Below are 25,452 nucleotides of genomic sequence, written 5' to 3' on the forward strand. Positions count from 1 at the left end.
CACCACCACCTCGACTCACCACCACCTCGCCTCACCACCACTCGACTCTCCACCACCTCGCCTCTCCACCACCTCGCCTCTCCACCACTCGCCTCTCCACCACCTCGCCTCTCCACCACTCGCCTCTCCACCACCTCGCCTCTCCACCACTCGCCTCTCCACCACTCGCCTCTCCACCACCTCACCTCACCACCACTCGCCTCTCCACCACCTCGCCTCTACACCACCTCGCCTCTCCACCACCTCGCCTCTCCACCACCTCGCCTCTCCACCACCTCGACTCACCACCACCTCGCCTCACCACCACCTCACCTCACCACCACCTTGACTCTCCACCACCTCGACTCACCACCACCTCGCCTCACCACCACCTCACCTCTCCACCACCTCGCCTCTCCACCACCTCACCTCACCACCACCTCGACTCATCACCACCTCGCCTCTCCACCACCTCGACTCAACACCACCTCACCTCTCCACCACCTCGCCTCTCCACCACCTCGCCTCTCCACCACCTCGCCTCTCCACCACCTCGCCGCTCCACCACCTCGCCTCTCCACCACCTCGACTCTCCACCACCTCGCCTCTCCACCACCTCGCCTCTCCACCACCTCACCTCTCCACCACCTCGCCTCTCCACCACCTCGACTCACCACCACCTCGCCTCACCACCACTCTGCTCACCACCACCTCAACTCTCCACCACCTCACCACCACCTCGCCTCTCCACCACCTCGACTCACCACCACCTCGACTCTCCACCACCACCTCGACTCTCCACCACCTCGCCTCTCCACCACCTCGCCTCTCCACCACCTCGCCTCTCCACCACCTCGACTCACCACCACCTCGACTCACCACCACCTCGACTCTCCACCACCTCGACTCTCCACCACCTCGACTCACCACCACCTCGCCTCACCACCACCTCGCCTCACCACCACCTCGCCTCTCCACCACCTCGACTCTCCACCACTCGCCTCTCCACCACCTCGCCTCTCCACCACTCGCCTCTCCACCACCTCACCTCACCACCACTCGCCTCTCCACCACCTCGCCTCTCCACCACCTCGCCTCTCCACCACTTCGCCTCTCCACCACCTCGCCTCTCCACCACCTCGACTCACCACCACCTCGCCTCTCCACCACCTCGCCTCTCCACCACCTCGCCTCTCCACCACTCGCCTCTCCACCACCTCGCCTCTCCACCACCTCGACTCACCACCACCTCACCTCTCCACCACCTCGACTCTCCACCACCTCGCCTCTCCACCACCTCGCCCCTCCACCACCTTGACTCACCACCACCTTGACTCACCACCACCTCGACTCTCCACCACCTCGACTCTCCACCACCTCGCCTCTCCACCACCTCGACTCTCCACCACCTCGACTCGCCACCACCTCGACTCTCCACCACCTCGACTCACTTGAGCCACATCGTCCTCCCCCCCCATGTAAATGTGAGAAAATATACCCTTTGTGTAAATATTTTTGTACCTATGACTCTATAAGTACCTATTAGGTGTTTTACTTGATTGTTTGATGTAATATATGTTTATTTGTGTGTAAATATATATTGTACTTTCCTCTATTATTTTGAATTATTTTTCTTACTTAAATTGTATATATTTTGTTATTTATTAAGACCTTACATAGAGAGTATTGGAATGCTGGAACATGTCTCCTGTATTGTAGTTAATTCTTATGGGATGTAGCTGATGAGTTGCCACTCGTGTTTAACCATTGGCTTGACATCCTGTTTGGGTCATCAGGTTCATTGCAGAGTGTACCACCATTCCACCCAACCCTGCTGTAATAAATATAATTAAATTAAGTAATCAATAATTGTCTAATTTCCAGCTATGCTCATCGGATTTCTCCAGTATAAACACATTTTCTGATTCCATAACTGGAAAGTCTCTCCCTAATGAGTTGCGGCTTCACGAGGTTTTACTGTAGTCACATTGCATCGGCTGCTTCCAGTTGTTTTGTCTGCATTGACATTAACATTTTACAGTTTCTTATGCACTCCCCAACTCCCAAATGTTTTCCAACTACCTTTCCTTTCTTCCCTTAGAAAGTGATATCACAGAACCACTTGTCAGAGCCCTTCAGTGGACATGTTACACAGGAGGCAGATTATTTGGTGATGCTGCATTGGCAGTGGTACACAAACACAAAAAACTAAAAACTCAACATGTTCGCCAATAATACTTTGGCCTTGATAGGAAAATATATAAAAGGTGACGTTTCTGGCACTGGCCCTTTTTCATAGCATTTAGAAGGCTGTGGAGATATCTTTTTTAAATGCCATTGAACTGGAGTGTTGTCACATTAAGTGACTACTAAATTATAATTCCACGTCGTTCATTATTAACCGGGCTGAGGCTTAAAACTGATTCCACTTGATAGGCTTATCACATGTGACGTCGCTACCTGGATTCTAACTTAGGATCTTAGAGGTGCTGGCTTCACGCTCTCACAGAAATCCATCCAGGTATTTTTTTTAACAAATACTTGAGTCCACTCAGAGGTTCCTGGAGACCTGGGAGCAGAATGCCAAATTGGCACCCTCTTATTCATTGGCGGCCCTCTTTTGGGTAAGGCCTTTGACAAATATGCCCCTTTTGGCCCTTTCCTTAAGGCAAAAGTCTGCGCCGCGATGGCGAGATGTTAACGACCTCGCCTGGTATACAGGAGGGCATGAGTTTGATCTAGACCCTGACACCTCATGTATATTTGGAGTATGCATGTTCTCCCCGTGGTCGCGTGAATTTTTCTCCGAGTTCTCCAGTTTTTACCTTCACATTTAGAAACATGCGTTTAGAGTATATTCGGTTGCTATAAATTTCCGCATGATAAGCTACTTTGTTGAGCTATCATTTGTGGCCGGGTCGCTTCTAAAAAATGGATCTAAAGCTTAGTGGGCTTTACCTGGTAAAATAAAAAATAGTTTAGCATAGTTAAGTATTCGAGTCTGCAAATACGACAGGAAAACATTAATCTGTGAACATTGTGCTATAGGTGCATTTTATCTCCTTTAATGTTATTTAAATTATCATTGTTCACACATGTGCATATGCTCTATTTTAGTTCAAATTGGTCAGCTCAAATGTAGTTTGGCAAAGCCATATTTAAGTGGTGCTGCTCCAAATCACTTTCTCAGATATAAAATACATTTGGTCTCTAAATTTGTTTAGAATATAAGATAGCATGAATGGGAATAAGCAAGGCTTTGCTTTATTAGTTTTTATAGTCACGTTTTTATCAATGTGCAAAAACGTTTTGGATAAAAATTGAAGTTGAAATAGTCATAATTGGCATGTTAATTTTTTTCTCTCCGATCGTGTCATTCTAATTACCTTGTTTTTTGGTTTCCGTAGTTACACTCTAACAATACTGATCAAAGACTTGTGGAAATAGTGGTCTCGTAGCACACGTCCATGGCAATATTACCTCGTGTTTATTGAAATATGCAGTCACCATTAGTGATTGCAATACACTTGTTGTAATATGCACCTCTTTTCACAACTATATATTGAAATGTTTATGGGCATGTTGGACCAATGTAAAAAACCTGTTTTTTTTTAAATCTCATTTCCTATCAGTATCCTTCATATTTGCAACATCGTGCCCAGATGCTCTGCAATCATTACAATATGAAGAACACAGAGTTTGTTTTATTTATTGAACATTTTTTTGCATAAAAAGTATTAGAATATATAAAACTGCCTTTTGGCTTGAAGCGAGTCTGAAGGGACCAGGTTTGTGGGTGTGTGACCGAGGCGCACAAGGAGAGACGGACACATGGCATCACTCCTACTCGTCGTAAACACGCCACTTTATGCATTCATGCAGCTATGCGTCACTTTTAAGTGAAACGTAGTAACAGAAATGTTTTTTGTACATTTCTGCGTACTATCAAGGTCAACCTACTTGTGTTTGGCCTCACCGCCCATCATTTTCACTCTTTTACCGTGTTTCTCACCCAGCTACCATGATAAAGAAGTGGTTACATTATGATGGGCGCTGGCTACACGTGTGCCAGTGGCGAGGTTAGTCCGTAACTAAACCTCATTGGCACTTCCCAGGGGCCTTAAAACCTGCGATGGCAGCAGTGTTGTTATTTACAGAAGCAGATTTAAATAACCATGTATTGGTGTTATTTTTGTAACGAAAGTTCTTCCCAATTGCTTTAGGTTGGCAATAATGAAACGAAATGTGTTGAAGTGTTTTGTGGGACATTGCCTGTCAAGTAAGCTATAGAGGTGCATATGTTCATTATTATTATTGCAAAGATTAACACGGTCTTGCATATTTTTTTTGCAAATAACAGTGTGAGTGGAAGTAAACTGAATTTAATTCAATTCGATTGCTGTGGTAAAACACTATTTATTGAGTAACACAAGTTGAGTTGATATAAGAAGAAAAGTAAATGTTTTTTTCCCTTTGGCATTCCAGACTGCAGACCAAATCTTTTTTCTCCAGTGGGATCTATACGTAAAATATGTCTGCACCAAGGTCACCAGTTTGGCCAGAGATGTAAACAGATTGATTTATTTTCAAAGGTCTAATTCCACATGTGAGAGTTTTGAGCTGGCACCGCTGAGGGCCTTGTTTCAAAACTCGGTAGCCATTTGTCACCAAATTGGGTTCTCAAGTGTAGTGAGTTGATGGCCTTAGCCTGGATACTCATGGCTCTATATATATAAAAAACATTCAATTTGGTTTGACACATAATTTGAGTTGACATGTACAAATATCGAAAATGCATGTTCTTTATCTTTGCAAGGCTAATAAAGCCATTATTATTTGGTGATGGTGCATCGGCAGCAGTGAAAAAACACAAATAACAAAAACGGGCCATGCTGAAGGAACGTTGCCCAAACCGTTGCCTATTTATTTTTCCTCGTTTAAGGCCACGGTGTTATTGATGAATGTTTTGAGTTTCAAATCAATAGAAGGTGTGCTGCCCCTTGTGCAGCTAAAGATGCCTTTTCGAGTGACGATCTTCGAGGATCGAGTCGCGTTTATAATTCTTGCCACAACAATTGCGAATGGGAAATGTCTTAATCTCAGGTCGTGTGACGCCGATTTCGCAAATTCTTTTTTTCTAAAATCCCCAAATAACCCCCCAAAAAAGAAAATCGCTTTAAGCAAGACTGCATTTTACCACATTCCCTTAAAGTGAGACTTTAAGGGAATGATGACCTTTGTAAACAGCTCTTTAATTGGGGTAGACCTCCTGCAGGTTACGGAGACCTCTCCTACATTAACATTAGCTGCCCCGCCCATCTCTAAACCTTTATAAACAGCCTGCCTCAGCAGCTTTCCCCCTCTTTTTTCACCTGATGACGATTGCTTGTGTTGCGATCGAAACCTCGTGATATTATAATTTTTATTTTAAAAATTCTATCTACGTGGCTTTACCGAAAGACCCAAAGAATAGAAAATGAAATATTGGTCTGGCTTAGAAAGTTATCCAGGTGAAATGGCTCGGTGGTTTAGGGAGCTCATGCCTGTGCCCCGCGGTATTACACGCAAACCTGCGAGCTTAAGATGTGCTTGAGTGCTCCTGCTTAATAAACTCAACAGTTGTTGAGTGTGCAAACAAACACATTCTTAAATTGGCAATTGCACTTGATATAATAATTATTGTTTACTGCCCCGTTCTGAGTGAAGCCATGACAGTCATGGGGGTTCATTGACCTCAAGCTGCCTGGCGCATAGTGCAGTGCGTTAACCACTGCGCCACCACTCATCTGTTGGGCCTGATTTACTTTAAATCCATGAATTGTAGGGTTTCCAGCATACATTGGTTGAGAATTGAATTGAAACTGAAAAAAGTCCCCCTTGGTTTTCATAGTTGGGGAGTTGTCCTTGGATATGTTTTGCCGCTACTGCAAGGCAGACCTCGACTTATGAGCACCTGACTTCAGGACATCCGTACGTACAAACCAGCTTCAATGAGATATTATTTTTTTTAATGTCGACTTGCGAACGCGAACTCACACTTGCGAACTGAATCCCGGAACTATTTTGTTCAGCAGAGTATTCCTGCGCGAGATGTAATGATTCAGCCTTGCACTGGGAGTGAGTGGTTGCGTGTGTGCGCACACACACACCACGGGGAGCGGTAGTGTATTGGTTAGCACGCTGCGCTACGAACCCGGTAACCCGGGTTCGATTTCTGCTCACAGTCAATACCGGTGAAAATGATCTGAACCGGTCCTGGACCCTCCCCCAAGTCGACTCGGCCTCAAATGAGTACCTGGTGCGGTGTGTAAACATCACGATTAGGGAAATAAAGGTGGCCAGACGTGGTGCTGCCCACCCACCCCCTCATGTGCCGTGCTGGCCTTCATCGGTGCTTGCTAACAGCACTTTCTCCAACAGTCTGTCAAAGCTATACGGGGGATCGTTGTTGTGTGTGTGCATGCGTGCCCATGCCCCCGTATGTGTGCAATTGTGGGGGCTTATTGCACCCCTTCCAACAAGAAAACCAGCATTAGGACTCAAGATAAGTAAAAATAAAACGGATATTTTTTTTCTTTTCATGTTACTTTATTTTATGTTTAAATTACTATCAAATATTTATAACAGTATTACATGCACATATATAATATTTAATCTTATTTATAAGTTTAACAATGCTTCTCTTTATTGAACTGTGACACGTTTTATAAAACTGACCGTATGTGCTTTTAATCCAGTGGATTGTTGTGTTTCGACTTACAAACCGTTCCACTTATGAATGGGTCTCAGGAACAGAACCCATTCGAAAGTCAATGACTGCCCTAGACTGTTCATTCTGACAATGCTGTTAGCTGGCCGTACTAACTGGCAGCTGCAAGCCCTTGTAAACCCACTTCACCCTCCTCCCGCAGAGTAAAAACTCACAAAATAAACACAAACATTGTGGTCATGTTGCACGGTGATTCTGGTGCCGATCTAGATGACACCAGGCTGGGATGTGGGAGCACGTGCCGTCCCGTACCCACTGAGACCCGCCATAACCGAAAGGAGATCTTGAGGTTATCCCGAGTGTGGAAACTACATGTCCAGCGGACAAATTTGTAAATTTTCACAATTGACCCATGACTAGAGAAATCTAAGTCGTGAAAATAAAATAACAAAATCATGACATTGAGAGAACTTAAACTGTGAATTTGTAACTCAAGTCAGGTTTCATTGATAAAAAAAAGTGTGTCTTGGATGATATGGTTATTGTATAGAAATGTCAGAATCAGAATTTCAGACGCTGTCTTTCCGACAGACCTGTTCTTCACCTGAGGACGGCTGCTTGCGTTGTGGCCGAAACGTCGTGAGAATTTTATTTTATTATGTTTATTTGTATTATTTTATTATTTCCCTTCTACGTGACTTTACCGAAAGAACCAAGAAGATGAATCCCTGCAGTCACGAAAGCTTTAAATCGAAATTTAATGCTGAGACTGTGAAAGTGAGTTGAGTGATGCTTCGGTTCTTAGAGTCGTCCTGGGAGAATGGATATGGTAGCCAGTGGGGATGAGCACCGATCTCCCTGGAGTTGGGAGAAACTTTTGACTATTTGGGGTTTAAGCGGCTTAAAATGCAGTCTGGTAAGTGGCCTGACCTGCCTTTAAACTCTGACCTCTGGTTTCGTTGTAAACTCTGTACTTAATACATGTCTCCCTGAGTAATTACACGTGTGTGCACGTGCGACATTTTACATTTTGAACAATACAAGCACGCCCTGCTTTGCACCCGACATTTCTCCATCCAGATCATACCACTTACATAGTTTACATAAGTACAGCCCTCTGCCAGAGAGAAGCCACACAATTACTTTTACAACTGCACTGTCAATTCTTTGCATGTTTAGAGAGAGAGAGCTCTGTGTACTCTGGGATAACACAGCATTTGGGTTTTCCCAAACCTTTAACCTGTTACATATTACATGTGCCCTTTATTGTCAGTATGCTTTTAAAACCGAGTCAGTGTGGAATTCGACATGAATGTTCCCATTTTATGTAAAGAGAATGTGTCCCGAGTGTCTCATCATCATAGGCTATCCCTCACAATCAAGGATGATTGTCTTCCATAGAAAATGTGTATTATCTGTGGGTCCGAAGATGGTCTGTGATTGACAGATTCTACCGCAGCTTGGGCACACACGTGTCCAGAAAGAGTGGGTGGAGCTGGATTAGTGAGTCGGGCTGCAGCGTGCTGTTTCCGCCAATCCCGCTTTTCCTCTTCCTGATTCCGCCATTGAGTTTCAAAATGTTTGGATCCTTGAAATAGTCCGTCTCCATCTGAGGTGATCCTAGGCAAGAGTCTCCCATGAGCGGGTGTCGATGGTGCACTTCTTGATGCTGGCCTTGAGGACATCCTTGAAGCGCTTTCTCTGCCTGCCTCTTGAATGCACACCCTGACTTAGCTGGGATTAGAAGACTTGCTTCGGGAGTCTGAATTTGGGCATAAAGACGACGTGGCCAATTTCGATTGATGATGGCCTCAATGCTCGTGGTGTTTGTTTGCCCGCGGACGCTGATGTTCGTGCGTCTGTCTTCCCACCCGATTTCAAGGATCTTCCGCAGGCAGCGTTGATGGCACTTCTCTAGCGCTTTGAGATGTGTCCATGCGTCTATAATGATTGTGATTTGATTGCATAAATGTGCAGTCCCTGCCTGTTGTTTTTCGCCTGCGCACGAGCTTGTGTTCTGAATGCTCGTGGTAGGTGTGCACAAAGACAAAGATCGCACTTTTAATCCTAGAATTGCCATGCGGTTTATGAACAGCTACCAAACGTGTAGCCCACACGTTCACACTAAGCGACTGGCTAAATAAGCAAGTCATCATTTTGAACACATTTAAAGGGGGTTTTATGTTATTTTTTCCCGAAACCATACTCCCCGTTGCATGATGCACGTTTACGTTATAGCAGTGCACATTCCCATGAACCCCGCGTCATATTTTCTTGTCCATGTAGAAATGGGGTTTGGTTTGGGATACGTGTTTTTGTCAGAAGGAAGTGAAGCGATCTCATTAAAGGCACATTTAACTCTTATCACTCGGAGCTTCGTTGCCTCTAGGCAGGACCAACACATACGGTATGGGAGCAATACGTAACATACAGTACAACTCTCCACCGACTTGTAAGGGCCTATTTGCATCAAGTCAATTTTGTCTAAAATATGCGTATTGCAAATGGAACTATTATAATTTAGATTCATCTTTAATCATAGTCACAATGAATCGACAGTACATAAGAGCCAGAGCCAGGCTGATCACATGCCGAGAGAACAACGTGAGACACTGAGCGTAGCAGGTCCTTGCTGATGTGGCTGATGGTATTTGTGAAAAGTGTATTTGTATGTTCTATGTGGAGGGACACGTGTGTGATGTGTGCACGCAAAATGCATTCACATATACGAACGGACACAAGCGTTAGGCCTACGAGGGGGTGGGTTGCCAGCACCATGCCTTTGTCTCCCTAGTGCCGATGTTTACACACCACACCAGGTACTCGTTTGAGGCTGAGTTGGCCTCCAGGCTTATTATACCTATGCACACACAATCTAACACACGCATCCACCCACAGCATGTTGCTTCGCAATATGTTACTGTTAAAATATTTTTTTTAAAGTATTTTGTTGCCAATCTTGCTGCGAAACTTTACAGATGTGGGCATTGGTAAGCTGGAGTGATTGTTTTAGTGGGGAGGGGGTTGTCGTCTTTGTAAAAACACGAAAAGTGTTATTGTACGGACATAATATTTCCGGCACATAGCAATCAGTCGTCGATTTGCTTCCTTAAAAATCACGCGCACATTGCAGATCTAAAGAGGGTAACGAGCACGTGGATTTGTACTGGTGCGACGCCACGTGCGCAGCGCGCGAGACGTTGGGCTCAAAGAGCCAGAGGATGAAGCATTTCAGTCTCTCGAAGGCAATGTCACTTTTTTTTATCAGCAAACGTACACGAGGTCAGTCAATAGATTAAAATGTCCACTTGGGGTTCTTTAATTCGTCTGCAGCACGGCACGCAGAGCACAATACCGCCAGCCTGTGTTGCCTTAAACACAAACACACGCAGCCGAGACATTTAAGTCAAAGATCCGCCGAATAGCCTGAACAGTTTGTTGGGGCAAGTGCTGTAAATGAGCAACGCCGATGCAGGCCGTCACAGTACACGAGGGGGTGGGTGGCTAGCACCACGCCCGACCGCCTTTGTCTCTCCAGTGTCTTAGTGGGGGGGGGGATGCCAACAGATACAAATTAAATGGAGAGGCTCGTCACATCTTCAAGCCAATGTCTGCGTACATCATTGCGTCGTGTAGATCTCGGGTTACTTGAGTGGGATTCGGATAGAGTCCGATTGTGGATGTTCCATTAAAGCTTTTATTATGACAGGGGGGTTACCGGCCCGTCTAAATGTCGCACAAGATTCACCACCCACGCACATTATTTGCGGCGGAAGTTATATTAAGAAACATCTTGGCTGTTTGCTATAAATATACGAGGCTAGATTGATGCCTCTTGATATGTAGATTAGCCGAGCCGTCGGTCCTGTGGGCTCTGCCAAGATTTCGTCTCTGCTCGTTTCGAGGCGCAGAGAGCACTCACTGCCCGCCAATGCAGCCTCCCCCCCGTCCCCTTTGCACCGTACAAGTTGTGTAACACGTTCCGTTTGTCAGGCCTGTGAAGGAATGCCACGTCCGGCTAATCACCCGTCATCCAACTGCAAACCAGATGTTCAATCCAAGTCTTCCTGGCGGAATACATCGACTCAATGAATAAATACAAAAATAATGCCGCTAGCGTGGCCTGTATGTGTATTTATAAAACGTGGGCTCTTGAGACGCCCTTTTAAGCATGGGAACATTAAACATGCCCGGAATAATTATATGACGTTCTTAAATAAGCTTTTACTGACCAGATTTCGGTTCGAGAGGAGTGTCGTCGGGTCGGGGTTTCAGACTGAATTATTGTTTCGCAAGTTCGGAGTCCCGCTCCGGCCGGGGTTTTGTGTGGTTCTCGCTGCGCCTCTGTGGAATGCGCTATCTAGAGGCAGGGGAGCAAAAGGCGCCACGATGCATTTATTTGTTTTTTTCCCTCCTAATTTACAACCAAAAGCCCGGTGAAATGTAGTATTTTTTGCCCTGGAGACCTGGATGTCCATACAAGGAGATGACTGCTATATATTTTTTATAATCTACTCGTAGGTCACACTAAAGTTTGGGATTTAGACCGTCACGTTGTGTACCCTTGTGAATTTCACAAGAGCCTTCACGTCAGCTTCATGTCGTGCTGTGCGTGTTACTCATGGGGACTGTAGCCTTTTTTAAAAGTTTTATTTACCTTATTTGATGATCCTGCCACTATGGCAATACAAGTCCCATTACGTGTTATGCTTACGGTTAAACCATTATCAATAACTTTTATTTATCTGCACAAAGAAGCGTGGATAATTGGGGTGACTGCCACGTCTTCTGGGTTGTTCATCTGTGACACCAGCTTCTCGGTATCCGAATCTCGTATGTAGTAAGTTGAACTGTATGTAGCCAACTCTGCTATTCGGAGGTGCGGGGGAAAGTCAACAAACTAAACACAAAAATCAGTTCTAGAGAAATTATGTTTCAATCTGGATGATTTAAAAGTGCATAGCTCCAATGGCTTCCTAATATCGGAAGGAAGAGCGTTCCAGACGGGTGCATAAGTGCATCTGAAAGCGCGCGATGCAGTGACCGTCTTTGTTCGACGCCGAGCCAAAAGCCACTGATGTGAGGATGACCGCAGTTTGCGTTGATGTCACTTGGTAACCTGCAAAGCCTGGGATCAGTTGTGGTGACGCCTACAGCTGTATTGTTGGCCAAAATTACAATTACGCTATGATTGCAATTCGTTACGCATGACGCAATTACAGTTGTAGTTTACCCCAGATCTGGAAACCTTCCCTCTCTCAATCCTGGATGCGCTCACAAAGTCTTGAGAGTGTGCCTGCTGTTATTGTCATGAACATTACCAATGTGACATTTCCTACAGTCTCTCCACGTTATTAAATATAATATTTTAATTGCGAATACTCTGGATTAACGGTAAAATACTTTCTGCAGTAACATATAAAACCGTACAATGTTATATATTTGTATTGTTAGGTTTTTTTTCGGTAAAATCACGTCGTGATTTTTATTTTATTTTTATTTTACTTTTATAAATTTTTTACCTACGTGACTTTACCGAAAAGCCTAAGAATATGAATCCTTGCAGTCACGAAAGCTTCAAATCTAGAATGATATATTTGTGTTCATTTATATTGGGCGTGGTAAAGGAAAATGTTCTGTTTAAACCCTATGTCAGTGGGTTTCTTTTTATAATTTACAAACGGGGGTGGTGGTGGTGGTGGGGCGGGGGGGGGATAGATGTTGGACATCACGGAGCAATATTGTTTGGCAGGAGAAGCAGGGTAATATAATAAATAACATGCAGAGGAACATTGCTCACCGCTTGGAGCTCCAGCGATTGGTTTGAAGTTGCGCTAAGGCACCGGGGTATTGGTGTGGGGGGGCCTGGGGTGGGTTATTCTGGGGAGGTGGGTGGTGGTGGGGGGTGGTGGGGGTGGTGCATTGGGCAGGGCACCGCCCACCAGCCCTGCAAGTCAGGGACACGCGCGCACGCAAACATCATTTGAACAACTGCATCATCGGGGTATTAATAGCACGGCTGACTCAGTTTGCTCGCAAAGAGACGCGTCCACGCAGTCAAACTGCCGACTCCGACAGAAGCGCTGTAGAGCAATAACCACAGGAACGGCTTGTTGGAGAAGGCTAAGCGGTTATATATCGAGCTTCTCTGCTTATTTCCTTTCATTTCTTTTGGTTTTGTCGAACTGCGTATTTCTCCGGCACGGTCCGCTCGTAGGCGTGCGCGGTAGGGGGTGGAGGGGGGTATTCGAGGCTGTTCGTAGTTCCAAGAAATCTGCGCCGTTTTCTTTTCCCCCGGTCAAGCCGTGGAGTTTTCTTTTTCGTGCGAGGTCAAACCCCTGCGCCGCGCCGCTCTAAGCCATGGCGCTCCGGTTACGCGATTTGCCGAGAGCCTTCGTTGTTTGTGTCGGGTGAAGCCGTTCTTCGCAGAGAGTAGGGTAAATTAGCGAGGACAAATCTGCGCAAATTTTTTTCCCCAACCTCACATTTTTAGAGGGTTAGTTGTTATCCGTCGGCGTCGAGATGATTGACAGCAGCAAGAAGCTTCAGCAGCAGCAGCGGCGTGCCGCACTCGTCTGCAGCACGCACGGCGGTAAAGATTTCAAGCAGTGGAACGGAAGCCACTGCCACAATGGAAGGGAAATCTACAAGAGCCTAAAGGAAGGTGCGGCTTCTTGTGTGTGCATTGCATGGGCATCGCGCATGGCATTGTCGCATAACGGACTGGGTAGGGTAATCTGTTATATTCATTGTGGGTGCTTGACGGTATCTTCAATGTCAATGGGAGTGGTGGCATAATGGTTAGCGGGGTGATGCGCTCCAAACCCGGCGACCCGAGTTCGATTCTCTCTCATGACAACCAGCCAACACCAGGAGCGATGATCTCCTGGGCCTCCCCTAGGTCGACTCTGCCTCAAATGAGTACCTGGTGCGGTGTGTAAACATCGCCATTGGGGAGACAAAGGCGGTCGGGTGTGGTGCTTGTAACCCACCCCGTCGTGTGCCGTGCCGGCCTTCATAGGTGCTGTTCACTTTTAGCGCCTGGCCCAACAGTTTGTTCAGGATATTCAGAGATTCTTTGACTTCTATGTCGAGGGTGTGTGTGTGTTTGAGGCGATACATTGTTACATTTGGAAATATTGTAAATAATTGTCAATACGTAATTATGAAGGTGCATCTGACTTTTTTCTACGTGTGAGAGTATGGTGAAGTTGTGCTTTTCTCTGTGAATAATTACAGTACATCAGTTTTGTAAGAATGTGTATCTTTGTAACCAGTAATCACATTGAACTTCCTAGTGTTGATAATCTCAGTCTGAAAGCGCCTCGCTTTAGCCCTTAACAAATAGTCTAATCTCTCGACCATTTTACAATGTTTGTTCTGTTCGAAAGCGTTTGTGACAATATCCCAACCCGGTTACGACAGCTTGGTTAACTTGCCCTACAATACTTAATGTGCTGCTCACCGTCTTCAGTCAGTACACTGTGTGACATTGTTTATAATGAGATGCGGGAGTTCATTTCCAGCCCGTCACATAAAACTTTGACACGTGGCTTTAATACAAATACGTCGCATATCCTTCGGGTGATTTCCGAGCACATCCTCGTACCGTAAGCATATTCGCAGCGTTACTGCAGCAACTGTGTCGGTGGCGCAGTGAGTCTACGGGCACGAGGTGTGGTGGGTATAATAAGGTACTGTGTAACCACGCAGGCAGCACGCACGCGAGGATTCGAGCTGGGAAACAGAATTAGCCGTGTTGCAGTGGCGGTGGTGGCGGCAGCTACGCATGTGGCCTGTAAGCCCAGCACTTGTAGAGGCAGCGAGGTTTGGTGGACCACACACAAATGTTGTGAAACTCCCTTCTCGTGGACGGCGAGGTGCCATAACCCTGGCTCGTCAGGAGAAGGCTCTGCCTGTTCTGTCGGTATGGGATAGAGTGTTGCCCCCTCGCACGCGTGGGTTTTCTCCACAGGTGCCCTGGTTTCCTCCCACGTGTAAACGCTCATTCGTTGGCTGATAACGCTTTCATAAATAGAGAACCGCAGAGCTTGGTTCCTCCTCGTGCCTCTGAGTTGTCCTCTCTCTCTTGTCGAGAGTGAGTGGATACTGTGCACATTACAAGCTGACATTACGATATAAATTGAGTTTAAGGCTATGCACTGAGGCTAGTTGACAAGGAAATCCAATGTAATAACCATGCCAAGCTTCGTCATGAGATTTAATTGCAGATCAGCTATGACGTTGGTAAAATGTAAATTTTACAGTATTATACAGGGTGTTCGTTATGTAATAAAAAAAATATGCATAACTTAACAAGCGTTTGAACTGCACAAGTTTAAATGTTGTCAACATATTCTTTGTACGCGTGGGGGTTTTTAAGCCGAGACTTTTGAGAGATTGTCAACAGCACACAACAGAAAGAAGCCTCCGAAACAATTGCAACCGAGATGTGAGATGCTGCTGGGGCTCTCTCTCTCCCTCTAACCTTAAGACGACGCCAAGGCCACAGCGGCGGGCCACGTGGAGGGTTATGGGAGGGACACGAGACTCGTCAGATACGATGTTCACTCCACTGAGCGTCTCGGTTTTTTATCAGCCGAGCTTGAACGAAGCGCTAAATATAATTATTTATTCATAATCAACGTTATTTAATTAAGGATTATACTTTTATTGTACACACCCTGTAAAATACATTTGGATAATGAACAGTGGATGTATATGGTCACGATGCGCATACAATGTATTTATTATTTATATATTAGGTTGGGCTACATCAAGATCATTAAAGGGTCTGGCCCAAAAATCAATTGTGAATCATAATGTTTCTTTTTGGCGTCATCTGGTCCAACACCAAGTGGAGACTAGGCTCTAAGAAAAGCCGTCTCGGGTGTGGACCAATCAATTTCAAGGACAGTGCATATCATTATCAGAGTTGTTTCTTTTTGTTTGCATTTTGACTGCTTGTGTTGTGGTTATTGTATGAAGGTATCAGTTTTGGTGCCAGATAAAAGGGTAAAAACCTATTACTATAATCATAATATTGGCTGCGAAACTTACATATTAAATGGACATATCACGTGTTTTTATGTCTAAAGGAGTAGTGGTAACTTTAGGGAATGTTTATATATTTTCAACAGCACTTACATGCGCTTTAAAGGTATGGCATTTTTAGTTGTTCGTTTAGTTGAAGTTGCCTTGCCAGTGCCAAGCATAATGCTTTTGTATGAATGTATGTGCCTCTGTGTAGCCCAGGCTCTCCTTTTGAAAAGGAGACTCATTGGGCTCCCACCTGGTTGAAGTGGAGGATATATCTCAAGCGAGGCAGTGTCATGTTGGTCCAGTACCGCATGAGGATTATCTCAGATCCGTAACTTGTGCTTTTAAGATGCGTAGCGCATATTTATTGCGGCGAATGTCACTGTCTTTATATGCGGATAGAATTTTTTTTAAGAAATCCAGCATTTTGATTGAAACAGTGAAACTCCTCTTATCCGCATTTAGGTGGAGGGCACCGTTGGCAGATGAACAAATTTGTGGATAAGAGGCGTTGTCATCCCATTGTCCACGTTTATTCTGCCCAAGTCCACCTCTCCCTTGAAAAGGCCTGGCAAGCAAGCAAAAGCACAGGATTACGGAACAGTGAGTGAACACGTGTACGTGAGTGAGTGAGTGAGAAAGTGAGTTTGAGTACGTGAGTGAGTGGGTGAGCATGAGCGAGTTAGTAACCGCAAGCACGCGAGTCATTGAGTCGGCGTGGGTGAGCGAGCGGGTGAACACTAATACGTGAGTGAGTGAACACTAAAGGGTGAATGATTGAGCGGGTGAACACTAATACGTGAGTGAGTGAGTGAACACTAATACGTGAGTGAGTGAGTGAGTTAACACTAATACGTGAGTGAGTGAGTGAACACTAATACATGAGTGAGTGAACACTAATACGTGAGTGAGCGAGTTAGTGAGCACATGTGAGTGAGTGCGAGTACACGAGTGAGTGAACGAGATAGTGAGCACGAGCACATGAGGGATTGTGGGAAAACAGGTGAGCGTGTTTGGGAGAGCAGGTGTCGTGCATTAGAGACTGAGCGAGAGAGCATGCTGGGAGCAATCGAGCGTCATGTACATATGGGAGATCAAACGGGCGTGTATCGGATAGAGAGTAAACATGGCATAACGAATGAGCTGGAGTGCATGCAAGAAGGTGATTGAGCAAGATTGCATGAGTGGGTGTATATCTTTGTGGGGAGCGGTGGCGCAGTGGTTAGCACACTGCGCTACGAACCTGGCGACCCGAGTTCAAATCCCGCTCATGGCAAACAACAGTGACGATTATCTGAACCGGTCCTGGCCCTTCCATAGGTCGACTCAGCCTCAAATGAGTACCTGGTGCGATGTGTAAAGATCGCCACTAGGGAGACAAACGCGGCCAGGTGTGATGCTGGCCACCCACCCCCTAATGTGCCCATGTCGATCTTCAAAGGTGTTCGATAAAGCACTTGTGCAAAGGTCTGTTAAGGCTGTTTAGGGGATCTGTACAGAGAGTCTTAGAGCTGGACTCCCCAATTATTTATTTAGTAATCGATTATATTACTAGACCAATTACAGGTTCAATTACTCGACCAACAAATAACTAGAAGATAGCTTTCAAAAAAATATCAACAAAATTTCATCAATGAGACCTCCTGTGCTTGCCTGCTCTGAAGTTTAATATTCCAGAGTTCCGCAGTGTTCACGCTGGGCTTGGCTTCATGCTGCAGTCGAAGTGTAGCTCGGAAGAGACCCAGGTGTCAAGCACCGGCCTCCACGGCACGCACGGGAGCACATTGCTGATGTCAATCATAATGCGTTGCACGTGTGTGTGACGATGTGATCTCATGGCTTAATTACTCAACATTCGCCTTGCTGCAGGTGTGCAAGGCCAATGTCACGACACCAAACCCACCGAAGCAGATGTTACAGTCGTAGCAGTGCTTACACGGGAGAGAAAGGTGCAAAAAAACGTGGCTTTTTCAGCAGCTTCCTCGTTTTTGTTTTGTTTAACTGGGCAGCCTCACCCTGAGTTGACGTGCTGCCTGTCTGGTCAGATTTGGAAAGAAAAGTAAAAGGCAAATATTTGGCCAGAGCTCCGGACGACAACGTTTGAATTCCCCCCAGTGCCTCTATTCACAGGCCCTTTTCTGTATAACATAGCATTGCGCAAATCAAGAATCACTTTGACGCTTTTTGTATATTTGAATTTTCAATGGTGTGCTTTTGCTGGCCGCTTGACGTTTTGGGTCTGTGGACCATTGCTCGGAAACCGTGTTAAAACAGAATGGAACACAATGCATAATTGGTCCAACTACGTGTGGAGCACTTTGAAATAAGTTTTTACTTAATTACAAGGCAGTGTTTATAACGAACGATAACAAGATGTTTTAAGTAATTGGTGTTAAAGTTGGCTTTAAAGGTCCGAGAAAATAAGAATGTAATTTTGCAGATGCAAAAAAAAACAATGCCCATAAAAAATGTTTTGTCATGAATAAAACAAGTTGTATGTAAATTGGTCAGTCTGTGCCATCCACGCATTAATGAGTTCATATTTTAGCAGAATTTTGACGTGGCGTTTAAAACTACTGGCAATGGCGCACGTATTTTCTTGCAGGCAGGGGAGATGGGATCGTTAGCGCACCGCACTTGCAATACCAGAAGTTGTCCGTCCCGATCGCCCCAATGCGGCAGTTGGGACAGCAGGCAGGCTTCTTAAATCCTCCCACACCTGTCGATCCAGCGGTATAAATGGTGGGTGTGCCACAGTTCGTCGATGGGTGGCAGATCGTGTGTGTTGGGGTTAAAATGTGGGTGTTCTCATTGTCTTCCAAGAAGTTCAAGGTAGATTGTAGAGGATTAGGCCAAAATACCCTCCCAAATGTCGTGGAGGCCCTACTGCCAGCGGTGCCACGAGCAAGTAATTGCAAGGCTGCACCTTTACCTTTTGCCGGAGGCAATCGTGGCTCTGCTGGCTAGTCCCCTCTTTAAGACTGCAGCAAAGCGGCTGCTCTATGCTTCAGCTTTAATGTTTCACTGTCAGCACCTCGGAATCACCGTGTCAGCATACCTCCCGGGTGCCTGCGCCCGGTGAAATATTGAACAACCCCCTAATGCTTGTATACACTGGGAGAATCCTGACGCCAGACACCGAACGCCAAGGTGCCTGGAAACCGTCATCGCCTTTGGCGAATTGTCCGTCCCGTGATTTGTACACGGGACCTTTTAACGTTTGAAAAATTCAAATTTACGTGGATAAAAAATTGCGCACAGTGTATTTAAAGTGCACCGGTACTCACACACCGTTGCGTGATGACTGTAAGAATTTATCAACCCACACGGCTCGTCTGTTAAATAACTAACAGGCGACATGGAGCCATCTCCTCTGTGCTGAGTTTACAGTTTCTTCTTATCTTTTGGTTACGAAATATAACCATTGTAATATGTAAATCACATTACGGGTAGGATAAAACGTGCTCCTTCTGAGGGTACTCTACGTAAACCATCTTGATTAATTCGTAATGCTTAATGCGTTGTGTGGGATTCCGCGGTTGTGCGCGTGGCTGTCCAATGTGTTTTGGGTGCCGTACCGCACGTGCTGTTCGGCGCGGTATCCGACGTTTCGCTCCACGTGCTGGCAGCTTTCGCTTCCTAGAAAAAACCCGAAAATGCATAAAAAATGTTTTATTGTTTTGTATGTCAATTCTCTATACTGTATTTCCAAAGCAGGTATGGGTTTTCCTGCCACTAGTTTTTAATCTCATAAGGTATGGTAAATAATACGAATTGTAAAAAGTCAATCCACTATCATTTTATAATTTGCGCCTTGTCAACTCAGTGCTGGATGCATGCATGCATGTTGAACATCTTTCGCACCATACGTAGCCAACCATGCTAATCGGTGGTTGTATTTGACCCAAGGGGGTTGTTTGACCATACTTCAATCTTTCCGTATGTGCAGCCGAGTGAAGCAAGAGGAGGCCCAGGTCCAGTCGAGAGATGCCACGCTCGCCGCTGATGTTATTAGCCCTGGACGGGAGTCAAACTCTAGTTGCCGAGTTGGTAGTGCACTGTGGCACCCACCGCAACTACTGGTCTCTCTAACCCCGTCCATTACAGCATACCGTATGTAGCGTGTTGTTGCGTTGAACGGTATTCCTCTTCTCACAGCCAACTTCCCTCGTGGTGTTGTTGTTGTACGTACTCTAGTTACACCGTTGTTGGTTGTTGCCAGCTTCAGCGTGCCTTCTTCCCACTATTTTCCAACCCTCAGCGATAATGTACGGCATTAAAATTATGCAGAAATGTTATGCAAATTGAAGATTTGCATGTAAGATACTATGCTAAGACATTGTGATATTATTAAGAAAAAAAATATAGACTAGTTTTTTTCTATAATCATTTACATATGTTTCTGCTAATATGTAAGATATAATTTGTCATCTGCTATTTTGTTTCATTGATTCTTCACAAACTCCTTAAAAATGTTGAGAAAGTCTAGAACATTTTTTTCAAGTGATAACTTCAAAGGATTTTCATTGCCATCCATCAGGTTAAGTAAGAGTGAACGGGGAGTACTGAGCGAGTGAAGGGTTTAGGATGAGTTTCGGTAAATAACATGAAAACCAAGTCTGCATAGCAAGAAAAAAACGCTATTCAGTCTCAAGACTTTTTCATGAAGGTCGTGAGAGTTTAGACATTTATTTATTGCGCATGTTGTGCGCGTGTGTGGAATTAAACTTTATCTTGTAACAGTGGCCGAGCATTTGCTCGAAGGCCCATAACATCAAGCGGCAAGCAACAAACATCACTACTAAAGTTGTAACAGATATTAAAAAACGCAGCAGCTGGACGGAACAAAAAAGTGCTCGTCGGAGGATAGCCCTGACACGTTTGTACAGAGGCTGCACTGTTCACAGTTGCTGATGTGTGAGACGCTTATTCTGGCGACTTCAGAATTAGTCCCATGATGTCATATTCCAGGGTCGGTTCCCACGTGCGCCACGATGTACCGTTCCCTGCGAGCGCCCCGCGGGGGCTTTCCCGCGCCTCCTAACCCCCCTGCACCGCTCGGCACGATTTAAATGCAATCGGGGAATTACAACTGAATATTCTGTCGGCAAAGCAACTTGATGTGCTTCCATCTTACAGTCACCTCGTTAGCCCTGAATGTTGGCATTTCACATGCACACACGTAATGTTGCCCGTAAAAATCCATCGTCACCGGAGAGGTGAATTGGGGGGGGGGGGGCATTGTTTTGATAGTGAGGGAGTGCTGGTGGGGTGGGGTGGACGGCATCAACTTCAGGCGCACTGCATGGGAACTCGTTGAGGGCCCTGTGGTGAAATGAGTGGGCTGGGGGGAGGGGTGTGGTGCACAGGGGGCTTAAGGAGAGGGGTTGTGAGAGCATGGGAAGATGGGAGGTGGTGATAAAAATGGGTTACACACAAGAGAAGTAGTTCTCACCAGAGTATGTGCAGCGGGTGCACCCTTTCTCATGTAACATGCGTTATGATAGATCGGAAAGGGGTTCTTGTACTTAAAAATAATAATGTTTGTTGCCTGTGTTTACACGAGCCCAGCTGCCTCTGCCCTTCCTCGACCAGGGTGCGCGGCGCTCGGCAAGGGCAACTGTTGAAACTATTCACTGTGCAGAAAATAGCTCGTCCACTCTCACCACAAACCAGGTCAGGGGTGAGGACATCCGCAGAGAGGTGCACGCGGGCACAACGCAGCAGCGCCGCCCGACTGTATTCCCGACCCCGCTGTGCGGATTATCACAAATCCACACCGTTGACGTTTGATGACGTTTTGAGGTTAATGCTTACCCCAGGTCACGGATGCGCAAAGCGGTAGCCGTTGCCGCAAAATGGAAACTTCATAAAGGGTGTTTCTTTTTACAAACACAAGCAGCTCTGCTGCAGTTTGGCTTGTGGCAAGGGAAGGAAAGAGTTGCGAGGTATCATTTTGGATAAATATGATGAGTGATCAATATTTATTTTATTCTGTTTGTTGAACCGCATTGGCAGCAGGTAGTCATTTTCTGAATGGTACGAATCTGACAGGGAATATGAGATGGTATAGGCTGCTGTAGGGATACGTGGTGGCTGGGTGTGTGGAAATATCTGCGGTTGTACTGTTCGTCTGTGCTCTCATGTCTATGCTGCCCGCTTTCACCAACCCGCACTGATCACCTCTGTGCTTAAGCATCGAGTTCCCTCATCTGGTGGTGGAGTGATTAAGGTGCTGTACATGTACCCTCATCGTGTATATGAATGATGACAATATTTATCTTTGCTATCATAGCCTGATCAGTGTCATTCACATGTTATAATGATCTTCACCATCATCAATAACAGCATCATAGTCTTCATTATTATCTTGTCATTGCCATCTCCGTTGAAAACGTAATTCATAGGACTGATGGGTGGTGGCCTGGTGAGAGTGTTGCACTTGGCTGCCAGGAACTACAATCGTGATGAGCCTCTTGATGGTAATATCTGTGAACATTTCGAGTCCATGGATGGACTGGTGGGGTCATGAGTACCCCGAACGTGTCCCAATCTATTGAGACATTGGTTGGAGGGTGCGATCCAAATGTCGCCCTCCCATGGCCTTCGTGAGACACCATGCATACAATTCACTTGTTTGTGCGCCATGGTGGCGAGATGTTAACTCGCCACCATGGTCGTGGATTCGATCTCGACCCTGACGCCTGATGTATATTTGGAATGTGCATGTTCTCCCCATGGTCGCATGGATTTTTCTCCGGGCCCTCTGGTTGTTTTCCTTCCACATTTATAAACATGTTTTAGAGTGTTTGGCTGCTATAAATATCCACGTGATAAGCCACTTCGTTGATCTATAATTTGTGGTCAGGTCGCTTCTGAAAAAGAGCTGTATAGCTCATTGGTCCTTACCTGGTCAAATAAAAAATTGTTTAGTTTGGTGCGGGTCCATGTAAGCGTGGCAGACCGCTGCATTTTGGCTCAGCTCATGGAAAAAGAGCAAAATCCGCCGGGCTTAAATGACCCATCTGCCAACTCGTGATTTGCTTACTCCACGACTGCTTATCTTTCTGCAATCGCACGAAAAGTGGGAGCGGTGGGGGCGGTTCTTTAATCTCTTTGATCCGATTGGAGCACCACAAATGTCAAATCGTCATCTCGTTTATTAAATTAAATTTGACTTTTCTCCTAACGGGTTTGTGAGGTCGTTATTAGTCACGATTAGTTTTAAATGTTTTAAATGTGCCACGCTAGGTCTACCTTTTACGGACAAAATCCAGGCCTACCTTTACTAAATCCTTTTGTATTCTTGTGAACTTGTACAGTGTAAGCTGTAGGGGGTGTGGTGTGTCTGTTTAAGCTGGAGACTTGGGTGTGCTTCCCGAGTCTTTCCAGCACCAATAACTTGCAAAGTTCACCAAGTTTCATTTCGCTCCCATTTTGTTCTCTGGGCCCATTTGACAGAATTATTTTACAAATTCCATTCTATTTCTAATCTTGCTTGTGGCAGCGATGGTCATGAGCTGGATGCCAATGTCGATGTCTGCTAGCCACAAGAGGGCTTTATGAGAGAGGTTGTCGAATTTTGCTGTTCATACGTTGAAATAATTGCAGACTACAGTGGTATACTACTACATGGTTCTTAGTTTGGTTGCTTGGCCACTGTCGCTTGACTTTAATTTTCCATTCCTGATGGAGATGGGCGCATCGGCCTGTTAATAGCTGCACCGGTGTCATCAACGAATATCAATGCCACGAGGTGCAATGGTTGGGTCTCGAACGAGGTGTCTTTTGTAATAGATAATTACATAATTTGGTTTTCAATCCAAAATAAATATGGTTGTGTGATATATTTTCAGTTCCACGCCTCAAATGAATATGCAATCTGACAGCTAATATTTCCACATCACCCTCCTATTGCGTATTGGGTGTAGCTTTAGGACATATGGTTTATTTCTGAAGCAAGTCAATGGGTTGATACAAACAGAACTGAATGCTCCATCACCGTCGTCCCAGCACGGATGAACAAGTCGATTGCTGCTGAGTACACCGTTTTATTTTATCAGCGTTTCTCACTTATCAAGAAAGGTGGGCAAATTCATTACATTCCTGATTGGCTGACATACTACGCCAGAAGTTAATATGTTGATCATTACCCACATATCTTTAAAGTGTTTGAACTGTACATCCCAAATCTTAGAGATGTCCATATGTAAAACCTATCAGCGTTAGTCCATTACAAGATCTTGACCGTTATTGTGTTTATTTGATATGAGACAAAGCATTGATAGAACGATGCATGGATTTAAGGTCAAAGTGAGCTACCTTCGATGCGTTCTGAACTGAAATACTATCAGTATAGAAGCGAACTTTATTCGGAAATGTGTACATTATACATAAATATACATAAGCTATATGAATAACAAGTAGACATAATTACAGTGCATCTTTTTACGTTCACTTTCATATGCTGCCCATTTCTGCGCTCGAGTTTGTCAGGGCAGCGATGTGGCCGGGTCTAATTTCTAGATAAATTATAGCCTCTGTAAGCAATATACATTTGATTCAAGATATGCAGTGCGGTAAAACCGGGATAGAATTACTTATTCAAGCAGTGTGGCTAAGAACCTCAACCGACTCATTTTCTATGCGTGTCCCTGATTATGCTTATTCCATCGCAGCAGCTGTTTCAGTTGCATGTGTGAATACACACGACTCTCTGTTATGGATCTAGCAATATTGTTGCGTGTGTTGTGTCACTTCACAGATCGGTGCTTATCCGCCCAACCGGGTGGCCGTGTGGTTTAGACGGCTTGACTCACAATCGGAAAGTTGCGAGTTCAAGTCCCCCAGCCAGGGTTTAACTGGGTTTGATCATTCCAACAGGGGATGTATAAGAATTTGTACTTCCCTACACAGAATCAATAGTGTTCGCCTTACGGAGAAACTGTTCCCTGCCATGCGAAAGTGGAACTTCTACCCTTACAGCATGGTCACCTGTAGAGACGAGTACTGCCCCCAATTCCTTGTTTGACCAAGATAGCGCTTCATTGTACATTGTGAGTGTCACAGAGACGGGTATGGGTGTGTTGACTTATGCAACGTGGAAAAAGGGTGTGGAGAAAAGGGAACTCTTGCTTTAAAAAAAAATGTGTCGTGTAGCGCCGCCACCGACTCCCCCCCCTCCCCCCTCCAGGCCGTGCGTTTTTTTTGTTGTGACTGCAACTTTGCGCTTCCTGTTCCCCTCTTCCGTCTCATGGCAGTGCTGCAGCTGAAGCTCCAGCAGCGCAGGACTCGCGAGCAGCTCGTGGACCAGGGCATCATGCCGCGTGAGTACACGGTCGTCAGCGCATCACTCCCGTGTGTGACCGCTGCTGCTGCTGCTGCCGCCCACCCTCAGAGCAAGCCCCCCTTGGCTTAAACTCACCGCCACTGCCGCTCCCCTGCACGCGCGCTCCACGTTGCTGCCGGAAGAGTGACATTCTCTCACATTCAGACGTTGCCTGCGTTAGGCACCAGCGCGTGTCGGGGTGCCTAACGGACCCAGTGATGTCGTTTTATGCGCGCTGTGTCGTGAACGTCTTGATAGGTGTCTGGGCTTCATGCCGTTAGCAGCAAAGGCAAAAAAGGCTCCGCTGCTTCTCTGTTTTGTGGTTATGGTTTTGTGGGCTGTTAAAACATGTGCATCTCACGCTCACAACAGTCTACATTTGTGTGAACAGAACATT

General features: G+C 45.7%; 1 protein-coding gene across 4 annotated transcripts in view; it reads left to right on the forward strand.

Moving 5' to 3' along the window:
- Nucleotides 1–25,452, forward strand: part of LOC144932645 (myocardin-related transcription factor B-like) — a 75,179-nt gene that overhangs the window by 24,321 nt on the left and 25,406 nt on the right. For 3 of the 4 annotated variants that reach the window (XM_078856911.1, XM_078856910.1, XM_078856913.1), the window contains exon 3: nucleotides 24,988–25,053. In XM_078856911.1, the coding sequence (XP_078713037.1) occupies nucleotides 24,988–25,053 (66 nt within the window). Of the gene's footprint in view, nucleotides 1–16,194; nucleotides 16,331–24,987; nucleotides 25,054–25,452 lie in introns of those variants that run through there. The other variant, XM_078856914.1, reaches the window with a different exon arrangement.

Source organism: Lampetra fluviatilis, chromosome 5, assembly GCF_964198595.1.
Source record: "Lampetra fluviatilis chromosome 5, kcLamFluv1.1, whole genome shotgun sequence".
NCBI classification, from domain to species: domain Eukaryota; kingdom Metazoa; phylum Chordata; class Hyperoartia; order Petromyzontiformes; family Petromyzontidae; genus Lampetra; species Lampetra fluviatilis.